Source organism: Dioscorea cayenensis, chromosome 10 (genome assembly GCF_009730915.1).
Source record: "Dioscorea cayenensis subsp. rotundata cultivar TDr96_F1 chromosome 10, TDr96_F1_v2_PseudoChromosome.rev07_lg8_w22 25.fasta, whole genome shotgun sequence".
NCBI lineage: Eukaryota > Viridiplantae > Streptophyta > Magnoliopsida > Dioscoreales > Dioscoreaceae > Dioscorea > Dioscorea cayenensis.
The window spans coordinates 15,727,712-15,750,624 of NC_052480.1; the positions used below are offsets into that span (position 1 = coordinate 15,727,712).

The 22,913-nt window shown below is 35.3% G+C and overlaps 1 protein-coding gene across 1 annotated transcript; it reads right to left on the minus strand.

The window, feature by feature from the left end:
* Positions 1 to 14,303: 14,303 nt before the first annotated feature.
* On the minus strand, positions 14,304 to 19,768 carry LOC120270848 (UV-B-induced protein At3g17800, chloroplastic-like). Its single transcript, XM_039277913.1, has 3 exons — positions 19,474 to 19,768; positions 19,088 to 19,371; positions 14,304 to 15,400 (listed from the first exon to the last, which is right to left on the minus strand). Exons 1-3 carry the CDS (start codon positions 19,612 to 19,614, stop codon positions 14,599 to 14,601), a joined length of 1,227 nt encoding a protein of 408 aa, XP_039133847.1. The 5' UTR covers positions 19,615 to 19,768; the 3' UTR covers positions 14,304 to 14,598.
* Positions 19,769 to 22,913: the final 3,145 nt, after the last annotated feature.

Consider the following 22,913-nt stretch of genomic DNA (forward strand, 5'->3'; position numbering starts at 1 on the left):
AACCTCTTTTCTCTACTACACTTTATTGCATAACACTCCCTCTCTCTCTCTCTCTCTCTCTCTCTCTCTCTCTCTCTCTCTCGATATATATATATATCTCCTCACCCTCATCTATATAGCCTTTGTCATTGAGATTCTTTCAATATCCAAATTGGAGAGATGAGTCAGAGCCTCCAATTCCAAATAACTCGACTATAAAAAGAAAGTCATCATCACCATGGTTGTTGTCTGATAAGTGCTTGAGTAGACATATTTTTATATATATTTTACATGCATTGAGCATCATTTTTACTGTGGTTTATGTCTCATATTGTGTATTTGGTGTTCTTTTATGCATATAGGTTGTGAATGCCTCGAAGAGTAAAAAGGAAGCAAAGATAGGCTATAAAGACACAATGTTGGAAGTTCTTGTTCAATTCAAGGATCAAGACACGAGAGCAGTTCATAAACGTGGAGATGTGTGCCAACTTCCAAGAAGATTCAAGTCAATTCACTATTTGGAAGGGCACAAAGGCAGCCACATCTTCATATTCCTTCTCTTTGTGAAGATTGCAAGACCTCTCAAAGATACGTCAATGAAGAAAAGTTTTATAGCCTATCACATGGACGTGTGCCCGGACATGTGGTCTTAAGAGAAGAGTGTTCGGATCGCATTTTGTGAAAAGTACTGTAGCAATTTTACTGTAGCAGTACTGCAGCAAAATTACTGTTCACGTGGAAAATCCACACGGGCCCGTGAGGGCACGTGACAAACACGATCTAAGGCCTATAAATAGCCGTTTTGCCCTATTCTTTCTCATCTTTTGTGCGGCTCTTGAGGGGTGAGACGGCTAGGGTTTGGAGAGGAGGTCTTTCCGGCTTTGGAGGCGCTTCGTCACCAACTTTGATCGATTCCTCCTCCGTCATAGCATCAAGGAAGCCACCGGTGAACCTAGCTTCGGAGTGGGTCCTTCTAGACGTCGAAGCTCTCCATTAAGGCCATCAGTTCATATATAAGGGGGTTTATTTCTATGGTTTTAATGTACTTTCATTCATTGATGGTGTGTTTTGTATGTTGCTCCATGGAGAGCTAAAACCCTAGAGGGTATTTGGCCTTGTGAACCCTAGGATTCTCATCTTTTGTGGATTTGCTTAGTGTTTCTATTTAATCCGAGTTTGATTAAGTTTTAATCTTGTTTTCTCATTGCTTGCTTATTTAATTAATCCTTGTGGTTGATTGGATTTGCATGATTTGTTACTTTGATGTGAGAGAGGTCTCCATTAGAGTTAGAACTTCAAGGTTAAAGAGGGTTGAGAGGGTGAGTCATGAGATAGTGGAGTGTCCCCCCTCCCTTCTGATTGAGTGTATTCTATCTCCGTTCCTTAAGCTCTATGCAACCATATTTGGTGTGAGACATGAGATTGAGAGATTTCTCCGCCGGGACCTTGTAGGGGGTTCGGATCCTTCGCCGGGAATTAGGGTTGGATCAATCTTTAGGAATCGGATACAACTCTTGGAATCCCTAGAGTGCTTTGCAGTCATATGTGGTGTGAGGTGTTGAGATTGAGCGATTTCTCCACCGGGACCTCGTAGGGGACTAGTATCGGTGATCGGGAGGCCGGATCCGATTATATTTGGATTTCCATGACTTAACTTACTCATCATAGAAACACTTTGCTTATTCGGTACCTAATACCTGAATCCTAGGGGGAGCATTGCCCGAATACCCCACTTTTACTGATTGAGATCTCCATCCATTTAACCCTTGCATATTCATCTCCGGTATTCACTTCTTCGCACATTAAATCACCACATGTTTCCATTTATCATTAGGTTAGAAAGCAGAGAAGAAGTTAGTACTAGTAGCCCTGTTGCCTGTGGATTCGACTACCCACTCACCGGGGTAATTATTACTTCGACACCCGTGCACTTGCGGTTTACACGCATATTCGGACGTGTCATTGTCACATGACTGACGGAGCATCACTCGACTCGTGTGGCGATTGGTTGTGCACTGCGCGCACCAACCCAACCTAAGTCTAAGGATCGCACTTCCATGCCCCTACAAGCAAAGATACAAGAAACCACACCCACAAAACAAGGAAACAAAACATGAAGAACCAGAGATAAGAGAAAAAAACTTAAACTCTCTAGAATGAAGTCAAGGCTACACCATGAGCCTTAACAACACTGGCCAAGCCCTTCACCCAATTCCCAAAGGATGAAGGTAGCCCAAAGTCTTAAACTCCCTAAGACTAAGGACCAAGGGATGCCCAATGACCCATCAAGGATCAAAGGATCAAGAACTCCAAGGAAGAAGTCAATCTCTCCAAGGAAGCCCAAGATGCCCTTCTCCCATTGCTCTTTATCTTTTTTTATAGGCAAAGGCAAAGAGATAGCCTCTCTTGCCCATACCGGCCATGCCTCTCACATCTTGCCGATGTGACCTGCTCCATGCCACGCCAAGCCTTGTCCACACCTTGGGCCATGTCACGTTATGTCGCCCGCGCCTTGGGTCATGTCGTGCCATGCCTTGCCCACTCCTTGGGTCATGTCGTGCCATGCCTTCCCCACTCCTTGGGCCATGCCAGGCCATATCTTTGCCCATATCTCGGGCCATGTCATGCCTATATATGCTGTCTCGGCTCATGGCTGGGCGAGAGCCCTCTCCTGCCCACCCGATCAAGATAACCGATCATATAATATTGGTGCTTACAATTGATCCCACTGACCGGCCAACACTTAGCCAATCTTCGGCCCCTTAGCCTTTCCCCTGATCACAATCACTCTTGGTCAAGGTCCCTCGGCCATGCGCATCACTCCCTGCGCACTACTCGGTAAGCACTCGGTCACACGCCACACCGGCCCATGTGATGCTTGCTCGGCATTCCCAGCTAGGTCCTCGATCGTGTGTGCCTCCCGCAGACTGCTCGGATGATCGTACAGACATCAACTTTTTTTGGACTTGGATTTTGACCTAGCTTGGCCTCCTCGGCCATCTCCCCTTGGTAAGGTACTGATCTTCCTAAACATGTGAAGAAACCTTGTGACAGTTGTCCCCAATGGCTCATGAGTTCCTCCAATCTCAATACCCTACTTCAATGATCTCAAAGGAGTTGATTCTTTGGTGGCTCTAGATCAGGAAGAGCAGCAGGGAGGCTTCAGTAGTTCTAGAGCTTGTTGAGGTGGAGGATAATGGTACGCAGAAGATGCAAATCATCGCTTTGTTGCTGATCATCACCATCAGCAAGTCGGTTGTGTATGCGCTCTGTGAGTTGATATACATTAGGGTATGCAAGAGGCTCTCTTTGATTGTTTTTTTTCTTAGATTAGAGCTTAATTAGGTCAATTGTGATCAATTTATTAGGTTTTTGGTTTAATAATAAACCTTACATATCCCTAATGTTGTTTTATTTATCTTGTTCTGTCAAATTATCATTTTTCCCTCATGTTGTTTTATTTATATTCTTTAAGGGTTTCAAGCATGAAAAATATTTAGAAAAATAAGGGCATCATTTGCCTGTAATGTTCTTAGGTGAGAGGAAAAGCTTTTTTGAAATTTTATAAAAAGCTCATTTCAAAGGCTCACATGCCAAGCAAAAATGTGGAGGGCTGCTTTATTGATTATTTAGGAGGCATGAAGATGATATATATATATAGTTCTAATCATTGTGCCATTGGCATTATTAAAGAACTCTTGATCTATAGAAGGAAAGAACTATCAAGATATTTTAATATTGCACAAAGCAACATCTGATTGATAACTCATCAATGTAATTTTTGTTACCAAGTTAGTACGCACTGCATGATCATTATAATATATATTGGGGCTACTGTTACTATGAATGTACAAACACTTGACAAAAGGTACGCCTACTCCTTTCTGGTATGACATTTTTTGTTGAAGCTGCAATTTCATCACTTGACAATCTCCACTTTGTTTACGGCCAAAGGAACCAACAACAAGAAATTTATTAAATTAGCATGAGACAATAGCCTCTCGTCTCTTGCCTATTTAGTTTCAACTTTAAACAAACCTATTCTTCAACTCTAAGAAATAAAATTAGTAGAAGTCGACATCCAAACAACACTTGCATTCTTTTCCTTGTCAACTCTCTACCATGCAAGCCTTTCTAGTTTAATTCAAATATATATATATATATATATATATATTAAAGGATTGATTTCAAACTTTCATGATCCTATTGATAGCATAAACCCACAAGTAGTAAGCTTTCTGGCACTTATTTAAAATCTATTGTATATATTTATGTCTTGGATTTTAGTAGTGATCCTGCATCTTTCTACGTTTTTTTCGGTAACTATATTGAATGGTTTCTTTATGGAAAACTAGTTGTCTTATCCATAAAACAATTTTAAAAACTTACTTATTTCCATTTATACTATTAGGTGATTTTGTTAATGATTGAGGTTGGCTCTTGTTACTGGAAAATATAAACTCTCTTCATAATAGTGTTAAATTAGCATTTATAAGTTGCATAACTGATCCTAGTAAATTTTTTGTGACACATTTTTGGCAATAATGAATATGCTTACTATTATTTCTCAAGGTTGTCAAACTCGGACCGGCCTGGCCGGTCCAATCCAAAAAAATTGGAAACCGGCCATGAGGCCAATCCGGGCATGCCCTTAAACTCAGACTTCAACTGACCCAGCTAAGAACCAGATGACCCGGCACATTTAACTGAGAACTCGTTAAATCGGCATGTTCTAACGAGTCATAGAAAAAGAGAGAGACTGAGAGAGTGAAGGAGAGGAATATATAAAAGAGAGAAGGAGAAGCAACAACAGGGAAAAACTCGAGAGAAAGGGGGTTTGTTAGGTTAGATGACCTGGGTATGGCGAACAGAGAGAATGAGAAGTGGCGAAATGAGAGCGACGGAAGAGGAGTTGTAGCGGTGGTGGTTGTATAATCTAGGGCTCGATTCAAGAAGGAAGAAGAGGACAATATTAGAATTAACTTATTAAGAAGTAGATGAAGATTAGGAATCAATTTAAAGAGAGAGAGAGAGTGGTCATGTGAGTCCCGAGATGCATTGAATTTGATATTTTATTTTATTTATTTATTTAATTATTTTATAGTTTTAAGAAGTTAAGAATGATATATAAAATTAAAATTTTAAATATTACATTTAATTAATTATGTTTTATTAGTTATGAAAAATAGTGATTATATTATTTTTTTATATTTATTAATTATTATAATATATTTTTTATATTTTATTATTGATCCCGGTTTGACCCAATCGAACCCATTGACCCCTGACCCCTAGCCTTGGTGGAGTCATTGCCTGGGTCGGGTCTGACAACCTTGTTCTTTCTAGATATTTATGAGATTTGTAGAAATTCAAAATAAATGTTTGATTTTTAGTTAACATGAGTTATATTTTGGTTCTTTTTTGTTCTTCTATAATTTGTTATTGTATAAACACGCGTAATTCTTATTGGGTTATCTTGATGAATCATTGTTTTTCTTTTCCAAAAAGGCAAATAAAAATGTTAATCTATTGAAAAGGTTGGATTTTATTCCTGTTCATCATCTTTTTTGTTAATTAAAAAGGATAACTATATCACATTATTTTGATTTTGTGACTTTTGAAGTTAACTATGGTTAATGAGTTTTAATTTGAAATTTTGTTGTTTCTTTGGTGCATAATAGGTGTAGGAGCGTGGGACTAGACTGTGAAGCTAAAGAAAGAGGAACAAGAGGCTACTAAGAAGAAGCTAATTAATATCTTCAAATTGTTGGAGGATAAGCTTCATGACATGTTCTTTGGAGGTGAGATCTTTAAATTAGTCTATATAAAAAAATTAATCAGGTACAAGTAGGCACAATGAGTTCATCATCTTAACATTATGATGGTTTTCATTGCTTTATGTTATTAAAGAAGATGAATATATACATGCTAGCTGCTAACTTTTACGTGCATATGTATTAAATTTTCTTCTTATTATTTGTACTGATTTATTTTTAATAATTACAAGGAAAATGATGTTACTTCGAGTTTGCTTCATCCCAAAATATTCATGATTACTTATTTTATAGTAATTTTATAATTATTTTGCATTAACTGGTTTTGTATATGAATTCTTGTGACATTGAATAATTTATGTAACATTAATGTTCATTTGACTCTAAGTATTCATATATTTTTTGGAGTGACATTTGCTATTTATATAATTTTATTATATTGAATTATTAAAATCATTAAGAAAATTAATTTGTAAAATTTTATGGGATTACAAAATCGCAGCAATTAATGTTGTTATAAACCATTGTGATAGATACTATAAATTGTTGCAATAGATACCATAAACCGCTACAATAGATATCATGAACCATTGCAGCATTTATAACAACCGCTATAATAAATATCATGAAACCACTACACTAAATATTACAAAACCGTTGCAACAAATATGATCATAACCGTTATATAAATAACCATTGCAAACCAAAACACTACAATAAATATTACAAAACCATTGCAATAGAAATAATTACAATTGTTGCGTTATATAAAAGTATAATTCTCTAAATAGTCCCTCTACTTTTTCAAATTTACCCTTTTAGTCCCTCTACTACTTTTAAGTGAGCAATGTCAATCCCCGTTCTTGAGGGTTTAGGGTTTAGAGGACTGACATGGCTAAATTAAAATAGTAAAAGAACTAAAAGTTTACAATTTAAAGTAGATGGAATAAAAGGATAGGGTTGGAAAAGTAGAGAGACCATTTAGGGAATTATACCTTATAAAAAAACTATTGCAAGCCAAACCACTTCAGTATATAAAATAAATCGCTATAATAATAAAAACGCCACAAAAACAATGGTAATTGGAACAACGGTGTTGAACCACTGCAATAAGAGGTATAAAACATTGCAATCACCTATTGCAACAGGATTTAAATGCAGCGGCTACCAAACCACTATAATAGATCATATGCAGCTGTTTTAAGGCCCTTAGTAGCAGCTCACGATCGCTGCATAATCACATTTATGTAGTATTATACCTTTCAAACTTTTTAAACTTATCATGAGATCTTAAATCAATAATATAAGTTTCAAGCTTATTGTTAAAATCAAGACGTTCTACATCAAAAAACTCCGATGGATAAAAAAGAGCAAGGTGAATCTTTTTTCTTTACCAAAAGATGCAAAAGAATCACAAGGACTCAAAGCAACCACATAAAGAAATAACTCCACATTCACCTCATTAAATCCATTGTTTCTTGAACTTACATATCAATAATAGTGCAAGACAACTTAACTCAATATTGATGCAAATTTTTCATTCTATGAACATTGTGTCCTATCTTTCCTCAAATTTATTAATAGATCATCCATATTCTAGACAACAATGTTGTTATTTTCACAAGATAAAGAGGCATTTTTATATAAAGATGTCCATCCATCACTTCCCATTGTTTGTAGTCATTGCTTAGCTACTCTTGTTAAAGCCTTTACATTCACAATATCTTGATCTCATCATTGTAATCCAACTAACAATTCATTTGTAATAGATAAAATATTTTTCATTAATTGCAAATAAAGCAAAGCCAAAAAAATGTACATAATTTAATAAGGTGCAAGCTTCAGCTCTTTGCTCTAAGCTAATGCCATCCTCTACAACAATTTCAAGCACTCTGATAACAAAACTAAACATAAGGATCAAATCAATCAAATTCCAATAATCAAAAGCCAAAAAATTATATTGAATTTAATAAGGTGCAAGCTTCACCTCTTTGCTTTAAGCTAATGCCATCCTCTACAACAATTTCAATCACATCGTTAACAAAAAATAAGCATAAGAATCAAATTAATTAAATTCCAATAATCTGAGAACCATCATATACATTGGCTCATTGAAAACTTGTTTATTGATTTAAACCTAGTTCAATAGAGAGTTCACTAATTCATTATACCTTCTCAACTTTATTAAGTTGTTTCTCTAGTAAAACATCTTTGCATTTACATGAAGTGCTAATAATATTCACTACACTCATGATAGTGTAAAAGATCAATATAATTTGAACATGATTCTTTGCCACAACTATAAGTGCCAATTGAAGTTGAAGATTAAAACAATGAATATAATAAGCAGATGCATTCACTTTCATGATCAAAGTTTTAAGACAATTGAATTCTCCTTTCATCTTACTTGCTCCATCATAGTTGTGTCCATGTATCCTTAACATACTCAAATTATGCATAGAGAATACCGCCTCAAAAGCTATGTTAAGTGACAACGAGGTCATATCACTAACATGTACTAAACCAAGAAAATGATCAATAGCATGCCCCTTAGAATCCACCTAGAGCAAAATAATAGCTACTTGTTATTTGATTGAAATATCATGAGATTCATCAAGTAAAATTAAACAAAACAAAAAAAAATTCATATCCCAAAATCCTCCATAATAGCATTAGTAATCTCATTTGCAAAACCAAATCTTTTTTAATATCGTACCCTATCATTTCTAAATTTCTCCAATATAACATTTTTGATAGTTTTATTGTGATTGTCAAGAAATCTAATAAGTTTAAGAAAGTTTCCTTGATTATAAGATTTCTTTCTTTCATTTCTACCACAAAAGGCCTAAACTTAACATAAGAGAAACCAAATATAATCAAGTGTCCTAGTTAAGAGAAATCTATAATTTTCTCATACTTGATCAAATTACCTTGCAAAAGAAAATTGAGTATGGTTGTTTTTTATTTAACAAATCTTAACATCTCTTCCAAACTTGGTTGTGAGCACTATTAAAACCTCCAACATGAATATTAATTCTTTCTTTCTTTTCTAATTTGCAAACCCCTCTAAAACAAAACAAATAAAAATAAAAATAAAAATTAAAAAAAATCACCACTTGTTTGCTCTCCAATATCTAGTCTAAAAAGATAACAAGCATAAAGCAACATCTTTCTCTATAATATATTCAAACAAATTATCATAACCTTTGAGCAATGAGAAATTAAAATTACTCAGTTCCTTACCAATTTTTTTGTTATGGGAAATTATTGTATCAATATAATAAAACCTTAAATAATAAAATAATGAATTAATACTTCATCAAATTAGCAAACTATAAAAATACAAATATATGTATATATTGTACTATTGAAAGTTGCAAGAATTGAAGAAGACAATGGTGCACCCTTGAATCTATTTCTTTGGCTTGTGTTTCTCCCTCTATTAGTAATATTTGTTTGATTAAATTTGGATACATTAAATTGGAGAAACAGAAAGGCAAGAAAGTTTACAAAAAATTATAGAAAACAAAAAAAATTACCCTTTTTTGGGTTATTTATTATAAATCCATGTTTTCCTCATATTCATAGATGAAATATTTAATATTTTGCAAATAAAATCACTTTTCTTGCAAGTATACTTTTATTCTATTTCATATTTATGAAAATACGATTTTTAGTGGAGGAAAATTGTAAAAAATAAACAAAATTGTTTTACTATATACACAATCTTTTATTCTGTTTTATACTTGTAAAAATACCATATTTTTTTCAATTTTCAGTGGGGCAAATTGAAAGAAATTAAAAAAATTTAACTATGTACACAATAATATATTGCTCTGGACATCATGGATTTTCCAAATTACAGTGTGGGCAACTGCCCCTACTGTCCCCAATGTGTATCCATCCATGAATTTCTGATAAATTTTAGAAATTGGCTAGATATCAAGACAAATAGTAGCTAATGTGTTTATGGGCATTGGGCTCAACCTATGAAGATTAATAACACTATTGGCTCCTTCTTTGAAAAGAGATTTCAAGAAAGAAGTTTGAAGAAAAGCTATCTAATAAGTTGATTAGGATAGCATAATTTTTATATTAGCTGCCATTCTTAGGATGAGTGCTTTTATATAATGGTTTAAGATTAAGATTAGCTCTCAATGAGGTAAATAATTGCGCATATGTTAGATTGATAACTTAATGTGCATATTTTTCATATTGAATTTATACACACTATGCATGTGCATTTATGGAGTTGGATATTAATTTGTCATTTTATTATATCCATGTTGTTTTGTGAATACATGGAGTAAGAGAAATCAATAGATGGTATTTAAAGAAATTCTACAAGTGATTTTGGAGTTTCTAGCAAAATACATGCACAAGAACACAACCAAGTAATAAACACGACAGTGTGACATTAGCAAAGTCCAAAATGATAGAAGAGCACACTAGCCCTCACATGGCCATGTGTTTGTCCATGTAAAATCACACGGCCTAGTACATGGCTCCTTAGATGGCCACATGAAACCTCAAGGATTCCAAATTCATGACTTGATTCTAAGTTTTAAAAGGAGGCAAGGGCTAGGTTTGAGGGAGGCTTTTGGGTAGACAGATTAGGGGACTTTTGGAGAGACTTTGGAGGAGGTTTAAGAAGGCACTAAAGAGGAGATTATTGCCAACATACGGAAAGTTCGCACTAAGTTCCACACATTTAAGGGAGTTGCCTAGAGAGGTCTAAGGCAGTATCTTCCATCTCTTTTTAGTGACGTTGGATAGTAAAAGAACTTCATCAACTAGCAAGAATGGTGAAGATAGATAGAGTTTGCATGTTTCCTCTATCTTTTCTCTCATATTTTGATGTCGTTTTGTACTCTTATATTATGATGAACTAAAATTATTTTGTATTCAAGCATGATGAACCCTAGGATTTAATTATATGAATCTTTGGATATTGATTTTTTATATTGAGTGTTTTATCACGATTCAATTATATGTTTGTTTGTCATGTTATCTTTCACAAAGAGAGCCTTATTTCATGTTTGATATGCATATTTGAGATTAAGAAATCATCTATGCCAGATTTACCATAATTGAAAAGAGTTAGTAGTAAGCCTAAAGTGAGGGATAATTACTTCAACTCTTCCTATTAGGGTAATCCTACCTTTAAATTTCATCATGATTCAAGCAATTGTGTGAGAGCTAGTTTGTAGAGAGATATCAACTTTCATTTGCTTAGGATTAATACCTGATCGCCTTGAGAAAGGGATTATCTTAAATTAAGAAATCTGGATTAACCCTTCTCTAGATTCCTTAAGCGCTAATGTAATAATATGGAATTAAGGTTAGGAAGATATTTCAATTTATTTCTACATGGGATTAATTACTAATCATCTTGAGAAAGGGATTAACACATTTTAGGAACACCCACGGTCCAATCCTCTCAATATTAAGTTGATATCATAGTCTAACGCTTCAATAGAAAATCCTAGGGGATTCTCTGCTCGGATATCACTCTTATAGATTGGCTTTCCTTCAGTTCTTCATCATCTTTTTAGTAATTAGTTATTTTTATTTAAGTGTAGGTCTTCTTTGAAGTTAATACCTTGCATCATTTTCAACAGCTATATAATGAAAAAATAATAGCTAGTACTAGTACTTCCATTACTCGAGTAACTAGTGCATTTGCTAGCTACAAGAAACCTCAGAGATATTTTATTACAAATATTTTTGAAGATTTCATGCATGTGGAGATAACTGTTAGACCACAATTTTGAGAATGCATAGGTGAACTCTCTAATCTTTAATAATTTTCATTAAATGGTATGAAGCACATGGCAAAAGAATAAGCAAACTCTCCTTTGGTTAAGTATCACATTACTTCTTTAATAAACTTGAATTTTGATTCAAAAATTGTAGTTTAAGATATTCTTCTATTTCTATTAGTTGGATACATTATGAAAAAAACTACAGTTCAAGTTTTTAAAAGGCAGCTTAATTAATAATCTTATATATATCTAATCTTTACTTCTATTACCTTTGGATATTCGCTTTGATTTTGTGAAGATTCAAATTCATTAATTTTTTTTTATATTTCACTTAAAAAAATCTAACATAAAGAAGCTTTTTATCTCGATTTCAATTTCACTTATGTATTCATCTATTGTTTGTTTGCTTATAATTGTAATAGGGAATTATTAGGATTGGGCTAAGTCTAGACCCATTGTGAGACCTAGGTCTAGCCAAGATCTAACCCAAAATGTACACCCAAACTTAAACAATCATACTTTGAGAAACATAAGCTCCCATTGCTAGTGAAGGCCATGTCCACCAACTTATATATCTCTTGCTCTTCACCATTTGATTCGATTACTATATCTATCACATATGCTTAGCAATTGGTATATGATGTGGTTGGTCCATAATGGTTGCATATGCCTGCCCTCCTCCTCCAGCCAAACCTTGCTTTTGTTTTAAGTTTTTTATTAGAGTAACTAATAGTCCGATATTGGTTGATTTGATAAATATAAATTTAAATAAATAAGCTTAGGTTTCTCATCTTAAGTTTTTTAAGTTTTTTATTAGAGTAACTAATAGTCAGATATATGATGTGGTTGGTCCACAATGGTTGCATATGCTAGCCCTCCTCCTCCAGCCAAACCTTGCTTTTTTTTTAAAGTTTTTTATTAGAGTAACTAATAGTCAGATATTGGTTGATTTGATAAATATAAATTTAAATAAATAAGCTTAGATTTCTCATCTATTTTATATTATGTTTGATTTCCATCTCACTCGCTTGTAATACCTGAGCAACATATCTATTCCCCAGGATGTGCTAAGCAAAGAGTACCTTATGATTTAATTGTATTCAACCAGAAAGATGACCCACCTAGGATACCTGAGCAACATTTCTGCTCCCCAAGATGTGCTAAACGAGGAATACCTTATGATTTAATGGTATCCAACCAGAAAGATGCCGACAAACCTTGCACAATGGAGAGGAATCAGTTGTAGCACATAACACATGATAAGTGCATATTATACGCAATTTTTATATGATATTTGCATGCATTGACTTATCTTCTTGCATAACTTTCCATATTTTTAGTACTAATTAGGATATTCTGTGGCTTGATGAGCAAACAAATAAGTTTTGAGACAAAAGAATGAAAATACAAGTGAATCGAAGCGAATTACGTGGAGAAGTAGTTCTACAGAGAAGTGCACAACCCAAACACGGGCTTGTTAAGACCATGCAGATCACAAGAAAGCTTTATTTTCAGCATACGGCCAAAGCAAGAGTTCCCTACTCCTAGCACAGCCATGCTTCACAAAGCACGAGCATGTTTGAGGCCATGTACATTACTGCAGTTTGATATTTTATAGGCCAAACAAACCCCAAACACAACCGTGCACTATTCATACATGTAATTAAAAGCTCGAAAGTTGGGCTTTGAAAGGGACTTCTTGGTCGAGAGCTTAGCAGACGGCGAGGTTTTGTATTGGAGGTTGAAGGCCACCATTAAAGGATGGATTGACGCCATTCTTGGGATCCTTGGGCATTAAGATTAATAACCTGGTCTTTCCCAACCTCAGAGTTTCCATCACATCTATTGGGAGTTTAAAGAGAATTTTTACTATAAATTCAACCTTGTCTTTAGTTTTGGATTGTAATTGATTACTTCTTAATATGAGAGGCTAAACTGTCATTAGGTACTCCATACGATAAATCTCAAGACAATTTGTATTTGATTTCCGTATTATATTGGCTATTAAAGTTTGTTTATTGTGAATCTTCTATGTTGCTTCATGATGGCAATTGCTAGCGCAAAAGCCCCAATTATATATTTGATTGACATGATTGAAATTGAGAAATCAATCATGTTAGGTCACACAGAGGAGATAAAGGTTGAGTGCACACCTAGAGATAGGATGTATGGCGTCGAACTCTCCTAATTAGGGTTAAACCTAATAGAGAGATTCAAAGAATGATCAATGTAGTCATAGGGCAATGATACATTGCAGTATGGGATTAGAATTGATTGCACGTACAAAGGGATGAACTAATATAAGAATCTCCATGGTTAAAAAATTCTCACCAATAACCAATATTAGGAATTCAATACTTGGATGTCTTAAGAGGATTGTATCTAAGGTACCATCCCATTTTCTTGCTGATTTTTTTTTCATCGCCAATTTGAGTCTTTGCTCATTCAGGTTTTCTTAATTAGGGTTAACAACGCTAATCGATTCTATCGGCTAAATAATAAAAGATCAATTAGTACTATGAGAACTGGTCCCTGTGAATTCAACTACCCGACCTTCAGGTACACTTTACTACCGCTTACAATATATATGAAGCACGTATCAACACACCTATATCCTTTTTTGTTTAATCATATTAATTAGGATTGCATATAATGTTACCCTAGCACCGAGAAGGTGCTTCTTTAGCACTACCCCTTTGGCTATTGATTACACCATAGTTTTTGCGAATTGAACTAATCAATATTCATAGGCAGATGATCAGTTGCACTTTCATCTGAGCATCACTTAAATCTCCAAACAATTATTCCAACTGCAATCAAAAACTACAATTAGTTCTATGTCTATATTCATACACACACACGGGAAGTAAAATTCTAAAAGCAAGTTGATACAGGTAATATGTACATTCTGAAAACGAAGACAACGTAATGACCACAGAGCAAATGCCATGAAACCCCAAGACAGAGTTCACTCCCGTCCTACTCTAAGAAAGGCTTTCTATATATGTATCACAAGAAAACTTCAGGTCAAATCCTCCGAGCTGTTAAAATGAGCAAATTGGTGAATAATAAGTTCTCTCTCAAGACTCTTTCAATCTGTAAACAGAGTCCACATATCCCTCCACGTCCCAAAGGAAAGTACCAAATGCAACAGCTTCCAAAACCAGTCTCTTTAAACCTGAGAATGAGACATCAATCAACTCGTCCTTTGATAAGTTCTGGCTCTCTTGATCTCTGAACAATGCCCAGCTATGTTTCTCGATCAGATTTGCAGCTTCAATGGATCTCAACTTCGCACATAACTGTAAAGTCTTTGAATCAAAGCCCATCATGTATCCTCTCAGCCGTTTCGCTTTGCCTCCTCTATTTTTACTTGGGCACAACGATAATGTCATGTCGTTTGAACAGCCAAGGGGTACCAGATTCTCTTCGGGCTCATGCTTGTGTACCTTGGGTAGTGGAAATTGTATCATTTTGTTGAGTGAGAGATCTTCATAGGAGAGAGCAAGGCTGAGTTCTAGATGGTGCCTCAGAGAGACAGATTTCAGAAAGTATCCGTATAAAATCGAAGCTGCATATAGCCGCCCAAGCTGCAGCCTTTTCATCTTCATTGTTGACCAATTTGCTGAAGCATCGGATTTCCCTTTCCATCTGAGAATATTGGACAGATGCTCCCTTACCATCTCTAGGACCTCAGATCCATGGATCGACTCCAGCTCTCTATCTTTTGATGACCATATCTCTAATCTTCCATTACTGGTGCATTTTGATAGGTTGGGGACCATGGGGACTTTTATTTCAGAAAAATTATGAACAACTAACATGTACATTACATCTTCAGCAGCAATCTGGCACTCTTGTTCTTTCATTTGTGCTATCCTCCTGCATTCAAAGATCAGAAAATGAGAAACTGTAAGCTTCAGTCCTTCAACCGACATGGGACGGACAAATACATCTGGTATGCTAATAATTGAGATAAAATAAAAGTTCATAAGTGACTAAAGAGTTTCCAATTATTGGGTAGTAGAATGAACACACTTTTCCTGAATTAAATCATTGACAAGTTTGGCTAGCAAGGCATAGTGCTACAGTGGTGTGCTGGTGTGTTTTAGCAACTATGGTTGTTCAGAAGGAGAGGAAAGTGCTTCCTTACAAAAGAAAATGGCGAAGATATAATAATTCTTGCAAATTTTTGGGTGTTTACAGTAATCATAATAATGATCACCATTGGGTTGTTGTAAACTTGTTCTTTATGCATTGAAGTTAAGAACTTTTTATCTGAAATCATTCACTGGGGACATAACAAAACTAGCTTAGGTGAGAGATGCCTCATAAAGCTTTGCTCTCTTATGGCTGGGATGCATCCCAGTGTCAATCTTAACTGGCATAATATTTAATAATCAGTAGTAAAATTTTAAAACAAAAATAATTAATTAATAATTAAAATTAAAATTATATATAGAAAAACACACATTTACCTCCCATGAAGACTGCTAAACTATTCAACCAAATACCCAGCCTAATCAAGCAAAACTCAGACAACAAAACCAAGCAAGCAAGAACAAATTGCATATCATTTCGTTGATGGAAATGTCATTGACAACTGGATTAGTATCTACTCCAATTTACTCATGAAACCTTATTATACTCCACATGAGCATTGGTTAAAAAAAGTAAGAAGTTTCTTTCTTATAAATATAATGGACCCTAATTGAATAGTCCTAACAGTCAGATTGTTATCCATAGCTCATTCATAATTTGTTTGTATATTGAGATGCATTATTTTGTTAGGCAACATCATAACTTGGGGCCATTATAAAGCTAACTCGTACAGAAGGCTCACCTTGCAAGCTATAGCATAAAATGCAGAAGGCAAAGCACCAGCATTTACTCATTATCCATGCTAAGTAATGATTGCAATAGTTTTTATAAAACGTACACATTCATATGCCACACATCTTTAAACAAAGCATCCTTAAACGTGCATAAGCACCTCTTATATCACTACACCAAATATAGAGATCAATGGAACCCACAAATTTTCTTCCATAACCATAATTGGATAGTAAAATTCATGTGAAACCAGGTCCGGTAATCAGAAATTGCCTGCAGTGGCATCTGCACCCAGATTATTCTTCATTGTCACTTTCTTCACCAAACTTCTTATGAGCAGTACCACATTTAATAAGTACATAAATCTATGTAACTGCCCAGGTATAAGAGCATCAAAAGCATCATGCCCATGATTCCTATGTTGGCCAGGACAAAAATATCATAAGTTGAATGGTAATCAGCATCAACAATGGCTTACTACTATTACAACAACTTTACCCTATACCAAGACCATATTTATTTATATTTTTGATGCATCTAACTATATGCCAGAAATGATGCCAATTCTTCTCCTTACACATCTTTGCCCACTCCATTTGGCTGTGTTTCAATAGATATTAAAGGTGAATTGAAATTAAGAAGCCATCTTGTTCTCTCATGTTTCACTCTTATTCCAGAAATAACATAATAGCAGCAAAAGGTGTTATAATATTATTCTGGAATAGGATCCTTATCTGAGAATAAGGCCATTAATCCAGAATAAGTTACTCCTAGGGAAGGATTGTTAGCATCCAGAATGAACCTGGGATAAAAACATTTATCCAACAGTTAATTAAAAACTGGGTTCAAGATATAGGACTATACATATCAAAACTCTTCTAAATAACAAAGATAAAATAGAGTTTATGGAAAGGCCAACAATCGATTAGCATGCACATCTCCAAAGTTTCCCTTGAACTCAAATTGATATGAAAAATATTCCATGATAAAAAATATTGTTAGTGTGATACGCCAATCACATTGCTAACTCTCACATGCAACCAGAATAGGCTCAAGTTGTGAATGATGAGCGCTGCCACTGCATATGTACAAAAAGAGAGAACCGGGAAGGAAGAACTGCTTGACTTTGGCACATGAGATGGCAGGTTTGGCTAGGTGGCACAATGGAAATGTATCGAACCGCAAATCCTGGAATGGCAGTTCGACCACATCCTTGGCCTCGGGGAGTTGCTCGCTACAAAGAACTTAAATCTTTTCTTTTTATCTTGTTTAACTCTTTGGTGAGGTTATACCAAGTGTTATTTAGTGAGAAGTATGCTTTTTAGTAAGCCAAAGTAGAATGTACCGAAAGGAATTTAGGGCCACCAATAACTGAATGTAAGTAATTAATGGCGCTACAAAACATGAAAGACAGTACATGATGGAGCTTATAAAGTGCTACTGACGTATCTTTGAAAAAAAAGGAGATCAAGAAATACACAGTAAAGAATGCAAGAGTAGGATCAGAAGAAGAAACTAGTCATGAATAATTAACCATCATATACTAGTATTATGGCAGTAAACAGGTGAAGGGAAGCATGAAACAAGTTCTAAAGTAAGGGGAGCTGGTTCATATTAATAGTAAGAAGGAAAGAGCAATTGAAGAGACTAGGATACTCTACCATCCATCTTACTGCATTTCTTGTTGAGTACCATACACTACAAATTTATGCACAAAATTGAAGCAAAAAAAAAAAAAAAAAAAAAAAAAAAATTTATTTAAAAGTTGTCCTTAGATGCCCATATAAAGAAGTTGAGAAAAACAGACTTGTCTTTTCACTAAAATCTTAAATACATGACCACATTTCTTTCATTAGTACCTTAGAAATATGCATGGCCATTGAAGCAGGGACTTTAATGTTTGAGAGCTGATACTTATTCCTGATTGTACTCGAAAACATACCCAAAATCTCCTATGTTGTTGCCTAATTAGCAATCTACAGAGAATTTTTCATATGCTCCAATAAATCCTGCAAAGTCTACCAGCCATATTTCATCTCAAATTTCTAAACCATAACGTAGTTGTTTATTTACACTGAAAAATCAATTAAAGATCATCATGGAGCATCACAAGCTTGTAACAAGAAAATCTTGAAAGAAAATGCTCAAAAAGACTAGCCCACATGATAAAAATTTCAAGTTTATAAAGTTTTCCTAAACCATATGCTCCCTACAATATCAAAATTTCCTAAGTAGAACATCTGTCTAAATTACACAGGCCCGAGACCTGATTTTCCAATATTAAATAGAGATCCTTGACTTTGCATAAAACATATCAAATTTCAAAGTCATCGAAAATTTTACCAAGAATATCATCCATGCTCATGGAAACCACATTTCCTCCACCACCCAAGGCATATATCATCAAAGAATGGGAAACCGTAAAACTTTTCACAGAGATCAAATAAATCAAACACACTAATTCCAATCATTTGAAAAAAAAAAAATACAATCACATATCCATTTTTAGTTGTGCCCTATCATAATGCAACCAAAATATGTTAGCTCTACTCTAAAATGATGATACCAAAATCAGAAATCACACATCCATTTTACCTGTACTCTGTAATAATGTAACAAAATTAGAAAGAAGCATCCAGCACATGAGAACACTAAATTAAAAATACCACATGCTCTTCTGGAACAGGACAAAAAAAGGAGAAGCAAACAAATGAATGATTTCGCAGTTGTACTAACCCATGAAGTGGATGCTCAGAAGAACCAACACTTTGTTCCCAGCGAGCAAAAGCACTCTCCCTTTCCAAAGCTAGCTCTTTTAATTGCTCAGAAGCAGCAACTCGGAAAATATGAGGTTGGTTCTTAAGAATCCCACACAAAAACTGCCCTTCAGGCGACAGCGGCTCAAGCGGCGTCCCAACGCTCCTCCACTCGCCATCATTCGATCCACCACTCGCCATAACAAAGATCCCAGGAACTCTCTTCCCACCAAATGATCCACTCCTTCTCACCCTCACCAATCCCTATTCATCAAGACCTCATTCAATCAAACAAGGACATGATGCCAAAAATCGAATCTAAAGAAAAACTCAAGAGAAATTCAAGGGGAAAGAGATGGTGAGCACCTGGGTATCGGAAGAAAGGCGGAAGGGAATCAGAGACGAAAGGGTGGAGAGAGGACAGACTCGGCGGCGGTGGCGGAGGGGGTCGCCGGCGAGGGAAGCGCGAGGGACAGTGATGGGCTGACAGCGGCCGCAGGATGCCATGGATTATCGGTCAATCAATCGATTAGGTTTTGGATAATTTTGGAAGCTTTGGAGATCGAAGAAGGGTTAAAATTGGGGAAGATGAATACGGACAAAGACGCTGCGTCAGCAGCTCGTCGACGACCTTAGCGCAATTGATAAGATTGCGGTAGTGGTAGATTTGAAACATTGCATTTATTATAAACTTTGAAAGTACTGTCGGTTTTAAAGAAAAATAAAATTTTAATATTAAAAATTTATAAAAATAAATTATTAAAAATAACAAAAATCACATTAAAACAAGGGGCTAATTTAAAATATATAAAAAAATTACATCCAAAAAAAGCAATTGTTCCAAATGTAATATAGTGAGATAATATAACTTTTCATTAAAACAACCACATTTTGAAGTTTGAATACATAAGAAAAAAAAAAAAGCATAAAATAGCTATTTATCAATGCTTGAACTAAAACCATTGCCAATTGGCTTTTATAAGTGTATAATGCTATCCAAAGATCAAAGTAAACATATATAAAGAAATAGTAGCTAGACATCCAAAGCCAATAATATTTGTAAATTTTATTTACATAAAATAGGATTAAGATAGTGTGATACTTGAACATATAGAATGGAATTTTGTGAAACATAACTCATTTAAAAGGTTCAAAAAATTAGAAAACCACAACTATCAAATTATTTCAAATAAGAAAACCTCATAAAATCAATTAAAAAACCTCATAAAAAGTTTTTTTTTTTTTTTTTTTAAAGAGCCCCAGAGGCTTTTATTGAAACAGAAAAGGAAAAGAGAAAGTTACAAAAAAGAAGAGAAGACAGAAAACTGAAATTAAGAAACAAAGAAAAAACAACAGATAGAAGGAGAGGAAGGCAAGAACTAAAATTAGAAAAAGAAGGCAGCATCAGCAAGAAGCTTCATCACCCAATGGGGGAGATCATGACCAACATGAAAGAGTGAAAGTTGATGAAGATTAACTCCAAAGGCAGCGAGTTTAAAGACAACACCCATCCAAGATTGGGGAAGAACACGAATGCGAGGAGAACCAGCGGCTAACAAGAGGTGATTAATGGTGGAGATCCATCAAGCGAAATGCCAGGAACAAACTGGAGAAGAGGTTCGGAGCAGATCCAAGACAATGGGATTGCAAATGAAAATAATTTGAACTGGAGTAGAACTCTCCACTACAAGCTGCAAGGCGATTGCAAGAGTTTGAAGATCTGCAGCAAGGTGGGACTCAGCAGAGGAAACATGCCTTCCTACAAAGAAAATATTGAAATTAGGCCTAGAAGAAATGAATCCTCCCCTTCAAGATTGAGAAGATTGGTTCCAGCGCACTGCAGAGAACAAGAAAGGCCCATCAAAGCTGCAGATGTTGTTGAGAAGAAAATTCCTGCAAGAGGTTTTTCCAGCAAGATTAATGCCTAAAGCTTGATTAACAGCCATGCGAGCAATGATGAAGTAGTTAGGAGATATGCCGCAAAAGACAACATCACATCTAGCCTTCCAAATGTACCAAGCATCAAGGGAAATGATGGCTTTAGTCTTTGCAGAGTAATGAGAATGAGTTAACCAAACACTTGAGCAAAAACCATCTGGGAACTGAATGTGTTTAGAGATGAGAGTAGAGATAAAATTCCAAATACGTTGAGATTTATTACAATGATTGAACAGATGCTCAGACGTCTCATAATCAAGGTTACAAAACATGCACCTTCGTCTGGGACCAAGATTAATGGCATAAAGAAACTCAGCAGTAGAAATTCTGCCATGAAATACCAGCCAGATAAAATGTTTAACGCGAGGTATAATTTTGAGAGACCAAATTTTCTTCCAACCCACCCAGGGGGAGAAAGCATAACAACCATGATTTAAAACATGATAAACATTGGAAGCAATTTTAGCAAAAAAGGTTTTATGAGCCCAAACCCAAACATTAGTGGAGTCAGAAATAATCTGGCCAAGGTTGGGAAGAATATCGCTAGCATGAGATCCAAAAAGTAAAGAAAGACGATGAAAATCCCAGCTGCCATTATAGCATAAATCAGAGCAAGTAAGAGAAATAAGATCAAGCTCCATGTTAAGAAACGTAGGTTTAAGAGCAAAAGGAATCTCCGAACACCAGGGATCATGAAGAAAAGAGGTAATTGAAGGATTAATAGCCCTAATTGAACAAAAAGGTTTAAGAGCAGTTGCCGTGCGACAAAGGCCCTTAAAGAACCAAGAACAATTTCGAGGAAAAGAGTCACGCCAAAAGTTGATCAACCTATATTTATGATGCACAATATTAACCCAGATGGAATCTGTGGAGTTAAGGTAACTAAAAATATGCTTAGCCTTGAGAGAGTGAGTAGCAACATTAAGGTTCCGGATAGCAAGCCCCCCTCAGTTTTGTCCTCAATTAACCGACTCCAAGAAACTGCATGGATGCCCTTTCCATTGCCACCTTTGTGCCAAAAGAAATTCCTAACAATCTTGGAAATCTCATGAAGAACAGATCGAAAGACAGGAAAGACAGAGAGGTGATATACTGGAATAGCAAGAATGGAAGCATTAATAAGAGTAGATTTAGCTGCTAAAGAGAGGTTAGAATGCTTCCATCTGGAGCAAGTACAGGAAATTTTATCCACCATAGGTTTGAAATGAGAAACCTTAAGTCTTTTAGGAGAAATGAGAATGCCTAGATAGGTTAGAGGGAAAGAAGCAACAGGAAAGTTGAGAATGGAAGAAATACTTCTCGCCACTCTAGAATTGAACCAAGAAGGAAAATATATTGCAGATTTGCTAACATTGGCCTTTTGCCCAGTAAGAAGAGCATAAATCTGCAGACAAAAATTGATGTTTCTAGCAACTAACCGAGAAGCCCTGGTAATAATAAGAAGGTCGTCAGCATACATAAGGTGGTTAAAATTGTATGAAAGATTAGCATCAAAACCTGGAATCAAACCCATATGAAGAGCCTTGTTCAAAATAGAAGAGAGAATTTGAGACACTAAGATAAACAGGTAAGAAGAGATAGGATCTCCTTGGCGAACACCACGGGAGGAAGAAAACCAATTCGAAGGAGAACCATTAATAAGAAGAGAAAAAGAACTAGATCTCAATCAAGTGTCAATCCAAGATATCCAAATGTTGGGAAATTTAACATCCTAGGGGGGTTCTTAGTATCATTCTCCAAAGTATGCACTATCATGTAAGGCAATGATATTATCAAAAGAGCATCTACCTGAAACAAAGCCAACTTGCTCATGACTAATGAGTTTAGGGAGGGCACTCTTAAGCCGATTAGCAAGAATTTTAGTCACA

Excerpts from the sequence above, each read along its gene's own strand:
- LOC120270848 (XM_039277913.1), bottom strand. The coding sequence starts at position 19,614 with ATGGCATCCTGCGGCCGCTGTCAGCCCATCACTGTCCCTCGCGCTTCC. Across the intron at positions 19,372-19,473 it reads GCCTTTCTTCCGATACCCAG|GGATTGGTGAGGGTGAGAAG; the intron begins GTGCTCACCATC and ends CTTGATGAATAG. Across the intron at positions 15,401-19,087 it reads TCTGAGCATCCACTTCATGG|GAGGATAGCACAAATGAAAG; the intron begins GTTAGTACAACT and ends CTTTGAATGCAG.